A 19,943-nucleotide genomic window follows, 5' to 3' on the forward strand; every position below is an offset into this window, starting at 1 on the left:
GTTGCCAATTTGTACTTCCCAAGCGCTTAGTACAGTGCTCTGCACATAGTAAGCGCTCAATACGATTGATTGATTGATTGAGCCCCTTCCCTCCTCTCCCCCCATCCCCCTCTCCATCCCCCCATCTTACCTCCTTCCCTTCCCCACAGCACCTGTATATATGTTTGTACAGATTTATTACTCTATTTATTTTACTTATACATATCTATTCTATTTATTTTGTTAGTATGTTTGGTTTTGTTCTCTGTCTCCCCCTTTTAGACTGTGAGCCCACTGTTGGGCAGGGACTGTCTCTCTATGTTGCCAACTTGTACTTCCCAAGTGCTTAGTACAGTGCTCTGCACACAGTAAGCGCTCAACAAATACGATTGATTGATTTACTGAGTGCTTACTGTGTGCAGAGCACTGTAATAATAATGGCATTTATTAAGCGCTTACTATGTGCAAATCACTGTTCTAAGCGCTGGGGAGGTGACAAGGTGATCAGGTTGCCCCCCCGGGGGGCTCACAGTTTTAATCCCCATTTTACAGATGAGGAACTGAGGCACAGAGAAGTTAAGTGACTTGCCCAAAGTCACACAGCTGACGGTTGGCGGAGCTGGGATTTGAACCCATGACCCCCGACTCCAAAGCCCGGGCTGTTTTCACTGAGCCACGCTGCTGTACTAAGCGCTTGGGAAGTCCAAGTTGGCAACATAGAGAGACGGGCCCTACCCAACAGTGGGCTCACAGTCTAGAAGGGGGAGACAGACAATCAATCACATTTATTGAGCGCTTACTGTGTGCAGAGCGCTGTACTAAGCGCTTGGGAAGTACAAGTTGGCAACATATAGAGACAGTCCCTACCCAACAGTGGGCTCACAGTCTAAAACACTGTGGGCTCACTGTTGGGCTCAAAACAAAACATTCATTCCATCGTCTCGATTGAGCGCTTACTGTGTGCAGAGCACTGGACTAAGCGCTTGGTAAGTACATTTCGGCCAATGCTCCCCGCGGAAGGCTGTGGCTTAGTGGGAAGAACCCGGGCTTGGGAGTCAGAGGACACGAGTTCATTCATTCATTCATTCATTCGTATTTATTGAGAGCTTACTGTGTGCAGAGCACTGTACTAAGCGCTTGGGAAGTCCAAGTTAGCAACATATAGAGTTCTAATCCCCTCTCCGCCACCTGTCTGCTGTGTGACCTTGGGCAAGTCACTTCAATCTCTGGGCCTTTGTCTCCTCACCTGTAAAATTGGGACAATACTCATTCATTCATTCGATCGGATTTATCGAGCACTTACTGTGTGCAGAGCACTGGACTAAGCGCTTGGGAAGTACAAATTGGCAACATATAGAGACGGTCCCTACCCAACAGTGGGCTCACAGTCTAGAAGGGGGAGACAGAGAACAAAACATATTAACAAAATAAAATAATTAGAATATGTACAAATAAGAGTAATAAATACGTACAAACATATATACATATGTACAGGTGCTGTGGGGAGGGGAAGGAGGTAAGGTGGGGGGGATGGGGAGAGGGAAAGACCATCATTAATAATAATGATGGTATTTGTTAAGCACTTACTATGTGCCAAACACTGCTCTAAGTGCTGGGGTAGATTCTAGACTGTGAGCCCGCTGTTGGGTAGGGACCGTCTCTATATGTTGCCAACTTGTACTTCCCAAGCGCTTAGTACCGTGCTCTGCACACAGTAAGAAATACGATTGAATGAATGAATAAAGGGTAATCAGGTTGCTCCACGTGGGGCTCACAGTTCTAATCCCCATTTTACAGACGAGGTAACTGAGGCCCAGAGAAGTGAAGTGACTTCCCCAAAGTCCCACAGCCGATAAGTGGCGGAGCCGGGATTAGAACTCATGACCTCTGACTCCCAAGCCCGGGCTCTTTCCACTGAGCCAAACCCCCGACCTCCAACTCCCAAGCCCGTGCTCTTGCCGCTAAGCCACGCTGCTTCTCATCTTCTCACCTCCTCCAGGAGGCCTTCCCAGACTGAGCCCCTTCCTTCCTCTCCCCCTCGTCCCCCTCTCCATCCCCCCCACCTTACCTCCTTCCCTTCCCCAGAGCACCTGTATATATGTATGTACATATTTATTACTCTATTTATCTTGTACATATCTATTCTATTTATTTTATTTTGTTAGTATGTTTGGTTTTGTTCTCTGTCTCCCCCTTCTAGACTGTGAGCCCGCTGTTGGGTAGGGACCGTCTCTATATGTTGCCGACTTGTACTTCCCAAGCGCTTAGTCCAGTGCTCTGCACACAGTAAGCGCTCAATAAATACGATTGATTGATTGATTCTCATCAGGAACCAGAAACTTCTTACTCCCAAGCCCGGGCTCTATCCATTACGCCGGGCTGCTTCTATGACTTCAGCGAGGGGGCAACCGGCTCTGGGCCCAAACGTCCGGGCCGGTCTGGCGTGTAGGTTTAAATTAGTACTTTAATCGATTTCGCTTAAAAATTACAAAAAAGGAAGTGATACATAAGCCCAGCTTGGGGGAAAATCACCCCCTTTCCCCATCAAGCTGCCCCAGTCTCTGTCTGTCCCCGTCCCGGGCTCTTCAGGTGGACATGATGCCGCTCTTCTCGCCCTTGACTTTAAGGAACTCGGCCATGCTGGAGAAGTATTTCTGATTGGCCTCCGCGACCTTCTTCTCCGCTGCCTGCGGATTCACGATCTCCAAGCCCTGCAGCCCAGGGGACAGGACGGGGGTGGTTACACGCTGACTACCCCGCTGCTCTCAGTACCTCCTTCGAGACTGTGAGCCCGCTGCCGGGTGGGGACCGTCTCTATACGGTGCCAACTTGGACTTCCCAAGCGCTCAGTGCAGCGCTCCGCACACAGTAAGCGCTCGATAAATACGACTGAATGAGTGAATGAATGAATGAATGACTGAGTACCCCGCCTGGCCTCCCTTAGACCGCGGTTGGAAGTGAGGGGGAGGTGATGCCAAGGGGGTGGGGGGGAGATTGAGGACCAGGGACCCTGGGAGCAGAAGAGGGGAGGTGGACGGGGGGGGTCTGAGGACCAGAGGTACCTGCAAGGGGGTGAAGGCGACGCTGGAAGCCGTGCCCGAGGAGCGGTCCCGGATAGTCGATTTTCCACCGTACACTACGCTCTGTTTCTGCAGTGTCCGCTGCAGGGGAGGGAAGAGACGAAAAGGACATCCTTTCCCGCCCCAAATCTTCCCCCCTCCACCCCCTAGTCACGCCTCTTCGATGCGTCCTGTCCCCCTCCCCAACCCAGTCTTCCTTTCCGCCCCCCGCATCCCTCTCCCGCATCCCCACCTGTAAGGTCTTGGAGATCCGGGCTTTGGTGGCCTCGTTGACCTGCGTTTGCCGCACCCGCCCGCTCCCCGACTTGCCCAGGTGGCCCAGGCTGAAGCCGAGGTCCTCCTGGTAGGCGTCCTCCTCGATCTGCGGCAGACGGACGGGGTACGGTGAGTGGAGGGAGGGGAAAACCGACTGGGAGGTGGGAGGGAGGGAAATCAAGGCTGAAGGAAGGGGACCGTCTCTGTATGTTGCCAATTTGTACTTCCCAAGCGCTTAGTACGGTGCTCTGCACATAGTAAGCGCTCAATAAATATGCTTGATGATGATGATTACTCTATGTATTTTATTAGTACGTGTTTATTCCATTTATTTTATTTTGTTAATCTGTCTGGTTTTGTTCTCTGTCTCCCCCTTCTAGACCGTGAGCCCGCTGTTGGGTAGGGACTGTCTCTAGATGTTGCCGATTTGGACTTCCCAAGAGCTTAGTACAGTGCTCTGCACATAGTAAGCACTCAATAAACACGATTGATGATGATGACGAGGGGGCAGAGCCGGCGGGCTGGCGTACAGGAGGATCAGAAGCAGGTGCTGAAGGTTGGGGCTCGTCTGGAGGGGCCTCCAAGGTGGAGGGGAGGGAGAGAAGGAAGAAGCGGACCCCATCCCACCTCAGGGCTTAGAGTTCTTGGAGGACAGGAGTGCTACTGATCAATCAATCAATCAATCGTATTTATTGAGCGCTTACTGTGTGCAGAGCACTGGACTAACCGCTTGGGAAGTCCAAGTTGGCAACATATAGGGACAGTCCCTACCCAACAGTGGGCTCACAGTCTAAAAGGGGGAGACAGAACAAAACCAAACGTACTAACAAAATAAAATAAATAGGATAGATATGTACAGGTAAAATAGAGCAATAAATATGTACAAACATATATACAGGTGCTGTGGGGAAGGGAAGGAGGTAAGATGGGGGGGGATGGAGAGGGGGAGGAGGGGGAGAGGCCTGATGCCTGTCTACTTGTTTTGTTATATTGTCTGTCTCCCCCTTCTAGACTGAGCGCCTGCTGTTGGGTAGGGATTGTCTCTGTTGCCTAATTGTACTTTCCAAGCGCTCAGTACAGTACTCTGCACACATTAAGTGCTCAATACATGTTGCCAACTTGTACTCCCCAAGCGCTCAGTACAGTGCTCTGCACACAGTGAGCGCTCAACAAATGAATAAATACGATCGAATGAATGAAAGGGAGAGGAGAAAGGGCGGGGGTGGGAGGGATGCTCCGGATCTCTCCGAAAATAGAGTAATAAATCTGTACAAACATATATACATATATACAGGTGCTGTGGGGAAGGGAAGGAGGTAAGATGGGGGGATGGAGAGGGGGACGAGAGGGAGAGGCCTGATGCCTGTCTACTTGTTTTGTTGTATTGTCCGTCTCCCTCTTCTAGACTGTGACCCTGCCGTTGGGTAGGGATTGTCTCTTATCTGTTGCCTAACTGTACTTTCCAAGCGCTCAGTACAGTACTCTGCACACATTAAGTGCTCAATACATGTTGCCAACTTGTACTCCCCAAGCGCTCAGTACAGTGCTCTGCACACAGTGAGCGCTCAACAAATGAATAAATACGATCGAATGAATGAAAGGGAGAGGAGAAAGGGCGGGGGGGCGGAGGGGGAGGATGCTCCGGACCTCTCCGAAGCTCATGCGGTTGGCCTGCTTGCGGATTTCGGTGAGGCCCAGACGCTCCTTCATCTTCCGGTACCTGGGGGGAAGCCGGGAAGAAACGAATCGGGCGGGAATCTGAGGAGGTAGGCGGCCCAGGCCCCCGCTCCCCGCTCCCCAGGCCGGCCGCCCCACACCTAGTAAGCGCTTAACAAATGCCATGAGGTCACTGAAGCCCAGAGAAGTGAAGTGACTTGCCCAAAGTCACACAGCTGACAAGTGTATATATGCTGGTTCGTATTTATTACTCTATTTTGTTTGTACATACTTATTCTATTTATTTTGTTAATATGTTTTGTTGTCTGTCTCCCCCTTCTAGACTGTGAGCCCGCTGTTGGGTAGGGCCCGTCTCGATATGTTGCCAGTTTGTGCTTCCCAAGCGCTTAGTACAGTGCTCTGCACACAGTAAGTGCTCAATAAATACGATTGAATGAATCATCATCATCATCTCACCCACCTGCGCCCGCCCCTCTTCTTCCTCTGCCCGTCCAGCGGCGCCGGCAGCGGCTTCACCTGCTTCACGGGCGGCGGCTCCTGCCACTTGTCGAACTTGCGCTCGATTTCCTCCTTCAGCTCAAATCCGACCTGGGGCGGGGAGGGGGTGCTCAGCTTTCTGCAAGGGCCCCTGACAGCTCACCTCCACCAAGAAGCCTTCCCAGACTGAGCCCCCCTTTTCCTCCCCTTCCCCTCCCACCCTACCTCCTTCCCCTCCCCACAGCACCTGGACATAGGTTTGTACAGATTTACTACTCTATTTTACTTGTACATCTTTGCTATTCTGTTTATTTTGTTAATGATGTGCATAGAGCTTTCATTTGTTCTGACGACAGTCTAGATGTTTGTACGTATTTATTACTCTATTTTATTTTGTTAATATGTTTTCTTCTGTTCTCTGTCTCCCCCTTCTAGAGCCCACTGTTGGGTAGGGACCGTCTCTATATGTTGCCATCTTGTACTTCCCAAGCGCTTAGTACAGTGCTCTGCACACAGTAAGCGCTCAATAAATATGATTGATTGACTGTGAGCCCACAGTTGGGTAGGGATAGCCTCTATGTGTTGCCAACTTGGACTTCCCAAGCGCTTGGTCCAGTGCTCGGCACACAGTAGGCGCTCAATAAATACGATTGAATGAATGAATGAATGAGTGTCTCCACCTTCTAGCCCGTTGTTGGGTAGGGACTGTCTCTACGTGCTGCCAACTTGGCCTTCCCAAGTGCTTGGTCCAGTGCTCGGCACACAGTAGGCGCTCAATAAATACGACTGAATGAATGAATGAATGAATGAGTGTCTCCACCTTCTAGCCCATTGTTGGGTAGGGCCCGTCTCTACGTGTTGCCAACTTGGACTTCCCAAGTGCTTGGTCCAGTGCTCGGCACACAGTAGGCGCTCAATAAATACGATTGAATGAATGAATGAATGAGTGTCTCCACCTTCTAGCCCGTTGTTGGGTAGGGACCGTCTCTACGTGCTGCCAACTTGGACTTCCCAAGCGCTTGGTCCAGTGCTCGGCACACAGTAGGCACTCAACAGATACGACTGAATGAATGAATGAGTGTCTCCACCTTCTAGCCCGTTGTTGGGTAGGGACCGTCTCTACGTGCTGCCAACTTGGACTTCCCAAGCGCTTGGTCCAGTGCTCGGCACACAGTAGGCGCTCAATAGATACGACTGAATGAATGAATGAGTGTCTCCACCTTCTAGCCCGTTGTTGGGTAGGGACCGTCTCTACGTGCTGCCAACTTGGCCTTCCCAAGCGCTTGGTCCAGTGCTCGGCACACAGTAGGCGCTCAATAAATACGACTGAATGAATGAATGAATGAATGAGTGTCTCCACCTTCTAGCCCGTTGTTGGGTAGGGACCGTCTCTACGTGTTGCCAACTTGGACTTCCCAAGCGCTTGGGCCAGTGCTCAGCACACAGTAGGCGCTCAATAAATATGATTGATTGAATGAATGAATGAATGAGTGACTCCTCCTCCTAGCCCATTGTTGGGCAGGGACCGTCTCTACGTGTTGCCAATTTGTACTTCCCAAGCGCTTAGTACAATGCTCTGCACACAGTAAGCACTCAATAAATACGATTAAATGAATGAATGTTTTGTTTTGTTGTCTGTCTCCCCCTTCTAGACTGTGAGCCCGTTGTTGGATGGGGACCGGCTCTATCTGTTGCCGACTTGGACTTCCCGAGTGCTCAGTGCAGTGCTCTGCACACAGTAAGCACTCAATAAATACGAAATAAATAAATACTAAATAATAATATAATAATCATATTATATTCATAAATGCTAAATAAATACAAATGAATGAATGAAAGAGAGACAATCCCTGCCCACTCCGGGCTTAGAGTCTTGTTAAGCGCTTACTACGTGCAAGGCACTGTACTAAGCGCTGGATCCCCTCCTGCCTCCCTCGGTTCTCTGCCCCCGCCTTTCCCGCCGACCCTCCCGGTTCCCAACCCTTCCCAGGCCCCGGTCCTCTAACTCGGGAACCTTTCCCTCCGGGCTCTCGTGGAAGCTGTCCACCCGGGCGGCCAGCGTGCACTTGGCGGCCACCAGACGCGCCGCCTTCCGTCGCAGGTCCTGGGTGGGAGACACGGTAACGACAATGATGATAATAATAATAATAATAATAAATGGTGGCATTAATACCACGAGAAGCAGCGAGGCTCGGTGGAAAGAGCACCGGCTTTGGAGTCGGAGGTCATGGGTTCATATCCCGACTCCGCCGCTCGTCAGCTGGGCCTGTCAACTTCTCTGTGCCTCAGTTACCTCATCTGTAAAATGGGGATTACGACTGAGCCCCCTGTGAGATCACCTTGTAACCTCCCCAGAGCTTAGGACAGTGCTTTGCACAGCGTAAGCGCTTAATACACGCCATCAAAAAAAAAAAAAAAGAGCACGGGTTGGGAGTCAGAGGATGTGGGTTCTAATCCCGCTCTGCCACTTGTCTGCCGTGTGACGTTGGGCATGTCCCTTAACTTCTCCGGGCCTCAGTTACTTCATCTGTAAAGGGGGGATTAAGACTGTGAGCCCTATGCGGGGCAATCTGATTACCTTGTCACTATCCCAGAGCTTACAACAGTGCTTGGCACGTAATGAGCGCTTACCAAATGCCACTATTATTATTATTGTTGGGTGCTTACTATATGCCAGGCACCGTACTAAGCGCCGAGGTGGATACAGGGCCCCGTAAGAGGGGCCCGGGGGAGGAAGGGTCCCTCAGGTCTGCCCCGTCTCCAGCCCACCTCCCTTCTCTTGATAGCCCCCCACCCCACCGACTGGACAGCCCCATGGCTGGAGGGCGCAGAGAGGGAGGGGACGGGAGGCGGCTACCGGGGGCAGAGACTGGACGATGTCACTGTGATAGATGTAGCCCGTGTGAGGCAGCACAGAGGTGCTGGAGAAGCCGGACAGGGTCTTCCGCTGGGCCCCGAGGAGCATGATGTTGCAGGCCGGCATCTTGGACAGATTGGTCAGGCCCCCTGCCACCCCTAGAGCAGACGATCAAAAACCACTGGTTAAATACCCGTGGGTAGAGAGCTGTACTAAACGCCCGGAGGACTAAATTGCTGGTAGGCATGTTCCCTGCCCTCGAGGAGCTTGCAACCTAGCAGGGGAGGTGGATCTGAAAATCATTTCCAGACAGGAGGAAGAAGAAGAAATCCTACGCCAGCCCGGCCAAACTGGAGTCCATCGACGCCCAGCCCGCACCCTCCGCTCCTCTGCCCCTAATCTCCTCACCGTTAGGCCTCGTTCTCGCCCATCCCACCGTCGACCCACGTCCTCCCCCTGGCCCGGAATGCCCTCCCTCCGCATATCCGCCAAGCTAGCTCTCTTCCTCCCTTCAAGGCCCTACTGAGAGATCACCTCCTCCAGGAAGCCTTCCCAGACTGAGCCCCCTCCTTCCTCTCCCCCTCCTCCCCCTTCTGAAAGCACCTGTATATATGTTTGTATGTATTTATTACTCTATTTTATTTGTACATATTTATTCTATTTATGTTTTGTTGTCTATCTCCCCCTTCCAGACTGTGAGCCCACTGTTGGGTAGGGACCATCTCTATATGTTGCCAACTTGGACTTCCCAAGTGCTTGGTACAGTGCTCTGCACACAGTAAGCGCTCAATAAATACGATTGAATGAATGAATACATATATGCATATGTATCTCCCCCTCCTCCCCATCACCCCCGTCTTACCTCCTTCCCCTCCCCACAGCACCTGTATATATGTATATGTTTGTATGTATTTATTACTCTCTTTTGTTCGTACATATTTATTCTATTTATTTTATTTTGTTAATATGTTTTGTTTTGTTGTCTGTCTCCCCCTTCTAGACTGAGAGCCCGTTGTTGGGTAGGGACCGTCTCTAGATGTTGCCAACTTGTACTTCCCAAGCGCTTAGTCTAGTGCTCAGCACACAGTAAGCGCTCAATAAATACGATTTGTTGGTTGATTGATTGTACTTCCCAAGCGCTTAGTCCAGTGCTCTGCCCACAGTAAGTGCTCAATAAATACGATTGATGATGAGCCCGTTGTTGGGTAGGGACCGTCTCTAGATGTTGCCAACTTGTACTTCCCAAGCGCTTAGTACAGTGCTCTGCACACAGTAAGCGCTCAATAAATACGATTGGTGATGATGATGATATACCCTGGCACTTAGTACAGTGCCTGGCACGCTTGAGTGCCATGGACAAAAGTGGCACGGGTGGCTTTGCCTGTGTGCGAAGTTGGCAAAGCGGGTGGCAGGACACCTTGGATGGAAGGACAAGGACTCGGGCGCCCATCCCAAGCTTATCGGGGTGGGCCCCGGTTACTGGGGAGGGACAGGATCATCATCATCATCATCATCAATCGTATTTATTGAGCGCTTACTGTGTGCAGAGCACTGTACTGAGCACTTGGGAAGTACAAGTTGGCAACACATAGAGACAGTCCCTACCCAACAGTGGGCTCACAATCTAGGATGCCCCTGGGGTCAGCGGTGGTGGGTCTGCGAGTCAGAAGGTCCTGGATTCTAACCCCGGCTCTGCCGCTTGTCTGCTGTGTGGCCTCAGGCCGGCCACTATACTTCTCTGTGCCTCAGTTACCCGCTCTGCAAAACGGGGGGTGAGGCTGCGAGCCCCACCTGGGACCGGGACTGAGCCCCGCACGATTTGCTTGCATCCAGCCCGGCGCTTAGTTGGGTGCCTGGCACATAGTAGGCGCTTAACCGACACCATGATTATTATCGCTAACTGTCCCCGGACCAAATCTGCCCCCGGGGGGTCCTCACCCATGATCTTGGCAGCGGCCGAGGCCCCGATGATGAGCGACAGATTGGGCGCGATGAAGGACATGCGGGACTCCACGTACTCGTAGATCCGGTGCTTGGACGCGTTGAGCTCTAGGGCCATGTCACAAGCCTCCTCCAGCCGCTCTAGCTCCTCGTCCGAGAGCTGCTGCCTGCGGGAGCCAGGGGGGCTTAAGCCCTCCGCCCCCCGCCAAAGCCCACCCTCCTCGGGCCTCCCCACCCCCAGCCCCCCGGGCCCAGGCGGCGCACCCCTGCGTGGTGGAGGCGGTGACGCTGACGACCATTATGGTGGCGTTGGTCAGGATTTGCTGCAGGTTCTCGTTGTTCTTACATTTGTCCAGGCTGTTCCCCAGCTCCTGGGGGCGAGAGGAGGGGGGCGGAGGGGAGGAAGAGGACGGCCCGTGGATGGGGGGCCACCTTCCCCACCACGGACCCCGATTCCCAAAAACCCGGATGGGTACAGGAGTGTTAAGGAGAGGGCTTTGGGACTGGTTAGGAGGTGATTCCCTTCTCCATCCCCCCCCCATCTTACCTCCTTCCCTTCCCCACAGCACCTGTATATATGTTTGTACAGATTTATTACTCTATTTATTTTACTTGTACATATCTATTCTATTTATTTTATTTTGTTACTATGTTTGGTTTTGTTCTCTGTCTCCCCCTTTTAGACTGTGAGCCCACTGTTGGACTTCCCAAGCGCTTAGTCCAGTGCTCTGCACACAGTAAGCGCTCAATAAATACGATTGATTGATTGATGTTGCCAATTTGTACTTCCTAAGTGCTCAGTACAGTGCTTTGCACACAGTATTTATTTTACCTGTACATATCTATTCTATTCATTTTATTACTATGTTTGGTTTTGTTCTCTGTCTCCCCCTTTTAGACTGTGAGCCCGCTGTTGGGCAGGGACTGTCTCTCTATGTTGCCAACTTGTACTTCCCAAGCGCTTAGTCCAGTGCTCTGCACACAGTAAGCGCTCAATAAATACGATTGATTGATTGATGTTGCCAATTTGTACTTCCTAAGTGCTCAGTACAGTGCTTTGCACACAGTATTTATTTTACCTGTACATATCTGTTCTATTTATTTTATTACTATGTTTGGTTTTGTTCTCTGTCTCCCCCTTTTAGACTGTGAGCCCACTGTGGGACTTCCCAAGCGCTTAGTACAGGGCTCTGCACACAGTAAGCGCTCAATAAATACGATTGATTGATTGATGTTGCCAATTTGTACTTCCTAAGTGCTTAGTACAGTGCTTTGCACACAGTATTTATTTTACCTGTACGTATCTATTCTATTTATTTTATTACTATGTTTGGTTTTGTTCTCTGTCTCCCCCTTTTAGACTGTGAGCCCACTGTTGGACTTCCCAAGCGCTTAGTCCAGTGCTCTGCACACAGTAAGCGCTCGATTGATTGATTGATGTTGCCAATTTGTACTTCCTAAGTGCTTAGTACAGTGCTTTGCACACAGTAAGTATTTATTTTACCTGTACATATCTATTCTATTTATTTTATTACTATGTTTGGTTTTGTTCTCTGTCTCCCCCTTTTAGACTGTGAGCCCACTGTGGGACTTCCCAAGCGCTTAGTACAGGGCTCTGCACACAGTAAGCGCTCAATAAATACGATTGATTGATGTTGCCAATTTGTACTTCCTAAGTGCTTAGTACAGTGCTTTGCACACAGTATTTATTTTACCTGTACGTATCTATTCTATTTATTTTATTACTATGTTTGGTTTTGTTCTCTGTCTCCCCCTTTTAGACTGTGAGCCCACTGTTGGACTTCCCAAGCGCTTAGTCCAGTGCTCTGCACACAGTAAGCGCTCGATTGATTGATTGATGTTGCCAATTTGTACTTCCTAAGTGCTTAGTACAGTGCTTTGCACACAGTAAGTACTTATTTTACCTGTACATATCTATTCTATTTATTTTATTACTATGTTTGGTTTTGTTCTCTGTCTCCCCCTTTTAGACTGTGAGCCCACTGTTGGACTTCCCAAGCGCTTAGTACAGTGCTCTGCACACAGTAAGCGCTCGATTGATTGATTGATGTTGCCAATTTGTACTTCCTAAGTGCTTAGTACAGTGCTTTGCACACAGTATTTATTTTACCTGTACATATTCTATTTATTTTATTACTATGTTTGGTTTTGTTCTCTGTCTCCCTCTTTTAGACTGGGAGCCCACTGTTGGGTAGGGACGGTCTATGTTGCCAACTTGTACTTCCCAAGTGCTTAGTCCAGTGCTCTGCACACAGTAAGCGCTCAATAAATACGATTGATTGATTGATTGTTGGGCAGGGACTGTCTCTATATGTTGCCAATTTGTACTTCCCAAGCGCTCAGTCCAGTGCTCTGCGCACAGTAAGCGCTCAATAAATACGATCGATGATTATGATTATAGGAGGATTTGGGAGGCGGCGGCCGCTTTCTTCCCGTCCCGCGCCCCCGTCTCTCCCAACCTTCACGGTGCGGATGTAATCCAAGGCGCTGGGCACCAGGGACTCCAGCTCCGGAAAGCGCTTCGAGTATTTGTCCCTGATGAACTTGTGGATGATGTCTGGCAGGCGGCGGGGAAGGGAACAGAAAGGCCATCACAGACCCGCGGTAGGGGAAATCAACCCACGCTCTTTAAAAGCTGCTTAAACAACACTGTACTAAGCACTTGGGAGAGTGTAATAATTACTACTATGGTTCCCAAATAGGACCCCACCCTGAGCTGAGCAGCATGTGGCTCAGTGGAAAGAGCACGGGTTTTCAGGGTCATGGGTTCAAATTCCGGCCCTGCCGACTGTCGGCTGTGGGACTTTGGGCAAGCCACTTCACTTCTCTGGGCCTCGGTTACCTCATCTGTAAAATGGAGATGAAGACTGTGAGCCCCCCGTGGGGCAACCTGATCACACTGTAACCTCCCCAGTGCTTATAACAGTGCTTTGCACATAGTAAGCGCTTAATAAATGCCATCATCATCATTATTATTATTATTATTATTATTATTAGCAAACAGGCCTGAGGGGCGCTGAGTCAATGAATTGGGTAGGTGGCCACTTTCAGGACCCCAGTATCAGCCAGACAGGAGGGTCCTGAAGTCAGTAAAGCCCCCAGTCTGGCCATAGCCAGTTTCTCATCCTCCGCGCCACTTATGAATTTATTACTCTATTTATTTATTTATTTTATTTGTGCATATTTATTCTATTTATTTAATAGTTTTGTGTTGTTCTCTGTCTCCCCCTTCTAGACTGTGAGCCCGCTGTTGGGTGGGGACCGTCTCTATATGTTGCCAACTTGTACTTCCCAAGTGCTTAGTACAGTGCTCTGCACACAGTAAGCGCTCAATAAATACAATTGATGATGATGATGTTGGGTAGGGACCATCTCTATATGTTGCCAACTTGTACTTCCCAAGCGCTTAGTGCAGTGCTCTGCACACAGTAAGCGCTCAATACATATGATTGAATGAATGAATGAATGAATGAATGAATGAATTGAGCCCTCAGTGTGTGGAGAGCACCATACAGAGATCACCTTGTAACCTCCCCAGAGCTTAGAGCAGTGCCTTGCACATAGTAAGCGCTTAATAAATGCCATCATTATTATTAAGATTCCACAGAGTAATAAATACCATTGATGATGATGCTGGAGAAGCAGATTGGCTCAGTGGAAAGAGCCCAGGGTTTGGAGTCGGAGGTCATGGGTTCTAATCCCGGCTCTGCCACTTACCAGCTGTGTGACTTTGGGCAAGTCACTTCTCTGGGCCTCAGTTAACTCATCTGTTCAATGGGGATTAAGAGTGTGATCCCAAGTAGGACCTCATTACCTTGTAACCACCCCTGCGCTTAGAAGTGCTTGGCATGTAGTATGCGCTTAACAAATACCATCATTATTATGATTAGGATGATGAGGAGTCTCAGGGGGCCCCTTTTTAGGGTTAATACTAATAATAATAATGATGGCATTTATTAAGCGCTATGTGCAAAGCACTGTTCTAAGCGCTGGGGAGGTTCATTCATTCATTCATTCAATCATATTTATTGAGCGCTTACTGTGTGCGGAGCACTGTACTAAGCGCTTGGGAAGTACAAGTTCGCAACATATAGAGACAGTCCCTACCCAACAACGGGCATCAGGTTGTCCCACGGGTGCTCACAGTCTTAATCTTCTAGACCGTGAGCCCGCTGTTGGGTAGGGACCGTCTCTATATGTTGCCAACTTGTACTTCCCAAGCGCTTAGTACAGTGCTCTGCACACCGTCAGCGCTCAATAAATACGACTGAATGCATAATCCCCATTTTACAGATGAGGGAACAGAGGCCCAGAGAAGTGAAGTGACTTGCCCCAAATCACACAGCTGACAGTTGGCGGAGCCGGGATCTGAACCCATGACCTCGGACTCCAAAGCCCGGGCTCTTTCCACTGAGCCACGCTGCTCAGTATCAGGCTGAATGGGCATCAAAGCAGATATAGGGGAGGGCAGGGGGGAGTCTTGCGCCTGTCTCAATCAATCGATCGTATAACAGCTTAGAACAGTGCTTTGCATCATCATCATCAATCGTATTTATTGAGCGCTTACTATGTGCAGAGCACTGTACTAAGCACTTGGGAAGTACAAATTGGCAACATATAGAGACGGTCCCTACCCAACAGTGGGCTCGCAGTCTAAAAGGGGGAGACAGAGAACAAAATCAAACATACTAACAAAATAAAATAGAATAGATATGTACAAGTAAAATAAATAAATAAATGGAGTATTTTTGCACATAGTAAGCGCTTAATAAATGCCATTATTATTATTATAACAGGGTTGGTAGACAGGTTCCCTGACCATAGCAAGCTTTCGGTCCAGAGGGGAACTTGCAGTTTCCTCGCCCACCTACTGCCTGAGCTCCACCGGGAACAGTGGCTCCCACCTGGGCCCCGGCTCCCGAGCGTGGGCGAAACCACTGCACACTGTGCTATTTCTTAAGCGCTTACTATTTGCTCAGCGCCGAACCGAGCGCTGGGGTAGATCCGAACCCATCAGGTTGGACACCGATTCCCTGCCTCACCTGGGGATCCCCCAGTCTAAGGCAGAGGGAGAAACAGCGATTGAAACCCCATTTTACAGGAAACTGAGGCACCGAGAGGTTAAGGAAAGGTCACTCAGCTGGGATTGCAACCCCGGTCCTCTGACTCCTTCCCAGATCCGTGTTTTTTCCACTGGGCCACTCTGCCTTACATGCGTGAATAATAATAATGGCATTTATTAAGCGCTTACTATGTGCAAAGCACTGTTCTAAGCGCTGAATAATAATGTTGGCATTTGTTAAGCGCTTACTATGTGCAAAGCACTGTTCTAAGCGCTGGGGTAGATGCAAGGTAATCAGGTTGCCCCAAGAGGGGCTCACAGTCTTCATCCCCATTTTCCAGATGAGGGAACTGAGGCCCAGGGAAGTGAAGTGACTTGCCCAATGTCACCCAGCTGACAAGTGGCGGAGCCGGGATTTGAACCCATGACCCCTGACTCCAAAGCCTGGGCTCTTTCCACTGAGCCACGCTGTGCAAATCACTAATACTAATAATACTAATTACTAATATTAATAATACTAATACTAATAATGGCATTTATTGAGCACTTACTATGTGCAAAGCACCGTTCTAAGTGCTGGGGAGGTTACAAGGTGATTGGGTTGTCCCAGGGGGGGCTCACAGTCTTCATCCCCATTTTCCAGATGAGGGAACTGAGGCCCAGGGAAGTGAAGAGACTTGCCCAACGTCACCCAGCTGACAAGTGGCGGAGCCGGGATTTGAACCCATGACCTCGGACTCCAAAGCCCGGGCTCTTTCCACCGAGTCACGCTGCTACCCAATGAATGAATGGAGCTACTTCAGATGGGCAGGCACCCCAAGTCCTAGGGGATTCCTTGAGGGGGTCTGATCCGAGAGAGCCTGGGCCATCCCGCTTGGATGTCCCCCCCCAAATCCCCTCAGCCTCACACCTCTGACGGTCCCCACCTGCAACTACTTTGATCCTTCTTTAGACTGTAATCTTACTGGGCAGGGAATTTGTCCCCCAAGCGCTTAGTACAGTGCTCTGCACACGGTAAGCGCTCAATAAATACGACTGACTGACAGGGACCCCTCTTCTCTCCACCGGGACTCACTCAGCTCATTCTCAATCTCCACAGTCAGGTTGTTGGCGTCCACGATGACTCGATATTCGGGGGCGGCTTCCACGGGACCCAACACTGAGGGCAGAAACGGAGTCACTGCCCCCTGCCCCTTCCCTCCCCAGCCCCACAACACATACATCTCCCAGTTTCTCCCCACAGAGAGAAGATGGTTTTGGGGAGGGTGGGGGTGGAAGGGTCACGGAGGTAAAGTCTCAGTTACTCTAGGCGGGGAAGAGGTTGCTGGCCCTGGGGAGGAGGAGGGAACGAATCCCGCGGGAAAGGGAAGTGGTCGGTCACCTTCGGAAGCCTTGGCTTGCTTACTGATGTACTCTTCGATCTTCACCATGATCTCCGCGAACTGACGGGGGTTAGAAGGGATCTCAGAGACGGAGCCTCAGCTCTGACCCTCCACGCTCCCCGCCTCGTCCTCCCCGGGCCCCAGCCCAGACCCGGTGTGGGGGGTGTCTCCCCCACTCCCCACCATCTTGCTGTCCCACAGCTTGGCGATGCTCTTGACCGAGTCCCCGCTCAGGTCCAGCTGCATTTCCTCTTGCACATCCTCGATGGCCGGTTCCTCTTCTTCCTCCCCGTAGCTGCCTCCCTCCTCCTCCTCCGCCGCCTCCTCCAGGTCTGCCAGGAGCTCATCTGCCAGGGACATCTTGAAACCTAACGGGGGAGGCGGGTGAGCAAGACCCCCGGCCCACGTCCTCCCCCGGGCCTGGAATGGCCTCCCTCTGCCCATCTGCCAAGCACGCTCTCTTCCTCCCTTCAAGGCCCTACTGAGAGCTCACCTCCTCCGGGAGGCCTTCCCACACTGAGCCCCTTCCTTCCTCTCCCCCTCCTCCCCCTCTCCATCCCCGCATCTTACCTCCTTCCCTTCCCCACAGCACCTGTATATATGTATATATGTTTGTACATATTTATTACTCTATTTATTTATCTTACTTGTACATATCTATTCTAGTTATTTTATTTTGTTAGTATGTTTGGTTTTGTTCTCTGTCTCCCCCTTTCAGACTGTGAGCCCACTGTTGGGTAGGGACTGTCAACTTGTACTTCCCAAGCGCTTAGTACAGTGCTCTGTACACAGTAAGCGCTCAATAAATACGAATGATGATGATGATGACTGTCTCTATATGTTTCCAACTTGTACTTCCCAAGCGCTTAGTACAGTGCTCTGCACACAGTAAGTGCTCAATACGATTGATTGATTGAAAGTCTGCCCTCGCCCCTTCCGTTCTTCTCTACTTCCACTGGACTCTCATAGTAAGAATAATAATGATGGGACTTCATTCATTCATTCAATCGCTCAATCGTATTCAATTAATAAATGATGGCCTTTGTTCAGCGCTTACTATGTGCGAAGCACTGTTCTAAGCGCTGGGGGGGGGGATACAAGGTGATCAAGTTGTCCCACGTGGGGCTCACAGTCTTCATCCCCATTTTACAGATGAGGTGACTGAGGCTCAGAGAATCAATTGTATTTATTGAGCGCTTCCTTTGTGCAGAGCACTGGACTAAGCGCTTGGAAAGTCCAAGTTGGCAACATGCATCATCTTCATCATCAATCGTACTTATTGAGCGCTTACTATGTGCAGAGCACTGTACTAAGCGCTTGGGAAGTACAAATTGGCAACACATAGAGACAGTCCCTACCCAACAGCAGGCTCACAGTCTAGAAGGGGGAGACAGAGAACAAAACCAAACATACTAACAAAATAAAATAAATGGAATAAACATGTACTAATAAAATACATAGAGTAATAAATACGTACAAACATCTTCATAGGTACAAACACAGATATGTCAATACCAGTGCCACTAATGAGAGACAATCTCTGCCCACCCTGGGTTTAGGCTCTTCATCATCACCAATCATCAATCGTATTTATTGAGCGCTTACTGTGTGCACAGCACTGGACTAAGCGCTTGGGAAGTACAAGTTGGCAACATAGAGAGACAGTCCCTACCCAACAGTGGGTTCACAGTCTAAAAGGGGGAGACAGAGAACAAAACCAAACAGACTAACAAAATAAAATAAATAGAATAGATATGTACAAGTGAAATAAATAGAGTAATAAATCTGAACAAACATATATACATATATACAGGTGCTGTGGGGAAGGGAAGGAGGCAAGACGGGGGGGATGGAGGGGGGGCGAGGGGGAGAGGAAGGAAGGGGCTCATCATCATCATCATCAATCGTATTTATTGAGCGCTTACTATGTGCAGAGCACTGTAATAAGCGCTTGGGAAATACAAATTGGCAACGTATAGAGACAGTCCCTACCCAACAGTGGGCTCACAGTCTAAAAGGGGGAGACAGAGAACAAAACAAAACATACTAACAGAGTAAAATAAATAGAATACATATGTACAAGTAAAACAAATAAATAAATAGAGTAATAAATACATACAAACATATATACATGTATATACAGGTGCTGTGGGGAAGGGAAGGAGGTAAGATGGGGGGATGGAGAGGGGGACGAGGGGGAGAGGAAGGAAGGGGCTCAGTGTGGGCTCACAGTCTTGTTGAGCGCTTACTACGTGTGCGGGACTGTACTAAGCGCCGGCCCCCCACCCCGCCTCCCAGCCCCCTCACCGGTTCCCCCACACTGGCCGGTGCAAGGCAGGCGGGCGGCGCACACAGATGTCGTCACGCGAGCGCTCCCGCGCCGACCGCGGCGCAGGGAGAAGACGTCACTTCCTGCTCCACCCCCCGCGGCCCTGTCCTCTCTTCTGATTGGCCGAGGGCTTAGTCCGGCCACTGTAAGCGCTGACTAAAAACGATCGAGTGACTGCGTGCGGGCGGACTACAACTCCCAGAATGCCCCGTGGCGGCGGTCCCCGGCACCGCCCGATGACTGGCGCGCGGGTCCCGACGGGAAATGTAGTCCGAGGCCCGTCCGGGCCTTTGGCCTGCCTTTAGGATGGCCGGGGTGGGCTTCTGACTGAGGGCGGGCTACATCTCCCAGAATCGCCTCTACCTGTTGCCAACTTGTGCTTCCCAAGCGCTTAGTCCAGTGCTCTGCACACAGTAAGCGCTCAATAAATACGTTCGAATGACTGTGAGCCCACCGTTGGGTAGGGACTGTCTCTATATGTTGCCAACTTGTACTTCCCAAGCGCTTAGTACAGTGGTCTGCACACAGTAAGCGCTCAATAAATACGATTGAATGAATGAATGTTGCCGACTTGTACTTCCCAAGCGCTTAGTCCGGCCACAGTAAGCGCCGACTAAAAACAATTGACTGATTGACTGACTGACTGAGGGCAGGCCACATCTCCCAGAATCCCCTCTACCTGTTGCCAACTTGTGCTTCCCAAGCGCTTAGTCCAGTGCTCTGCACACAGTAAGCGCTCAATAAATACGACTGACTGACTGACTGAGGGCGGGCTACATCTCCCAGAATCCCCTCTACCTGTTGCCAACTTGTGCTTCCCAAGCGCTTAGTCCATTGCTCTGCACACAGTAAGCACTCAATAAATATGTTTGAATGACTGTGA

At 50.2% G+C, this 19,943-nt stretch overlaps 1 protein-coding gene across 1 annotated transcript; it reads right to left on the minus strand.

Moving 5' to 3' along the window:
- Positions 1-2,423: 2,423 nt before the first annotated feature.
- Positions 2,424-19,099, minus strand: PRPF31 (pre-mRNA processing factor 31). The gene is made up of 14 exons (XM_038752538.1): positions 19,039-19,099; positions 16,915-17,099; positions 16,731-16,791; positions 16,425-16,508; positions 12,747-12,844; positions 10,531-10,637; positions 10,264-10,433; positions 8,326-8,483; positions 7,483-7,572; positions 5,452-5,579; positions 4,962-5,034; positions 3,292-3,420; positions 3,042-3,140; positions 2,424-2,690 (listed from the first exon to the last, which is right to left on the minus strand). The coding sequence occupies exons 2-14, from the start codon at positions 17,089-17,091 to the stop codon at positions 2,565-2,567; spliced, it is 1,500 nt and encodes a 499-aa protein (XP_038608466.1). The 5' UTR covers positions 17,092-17,099; positions 19,039-19,099; the 3' UTR covers positions 2,424-2,564.
- Between the last annotated feature and the right edge of the window lie 844 nt (positions 19,100-19,943).

Source organism: Tachyglossus aculeatus, chromosome 10 (assembly GCF_015852505.1).
Source record: "Tachyglossus aculeatus isolate mTacAcu1 chromosome 10, mTacAcu1.pri, whole genome shotgun sequence".
In the NCBI taxonomy this organism is placed as follows: domain Eukaryota; kingdom Metazoa; phylum Chordata; class Mammalia; order Monotremata; family Tachyglossidae; genus Tachyglossus; species Tachyglossus aculeatus.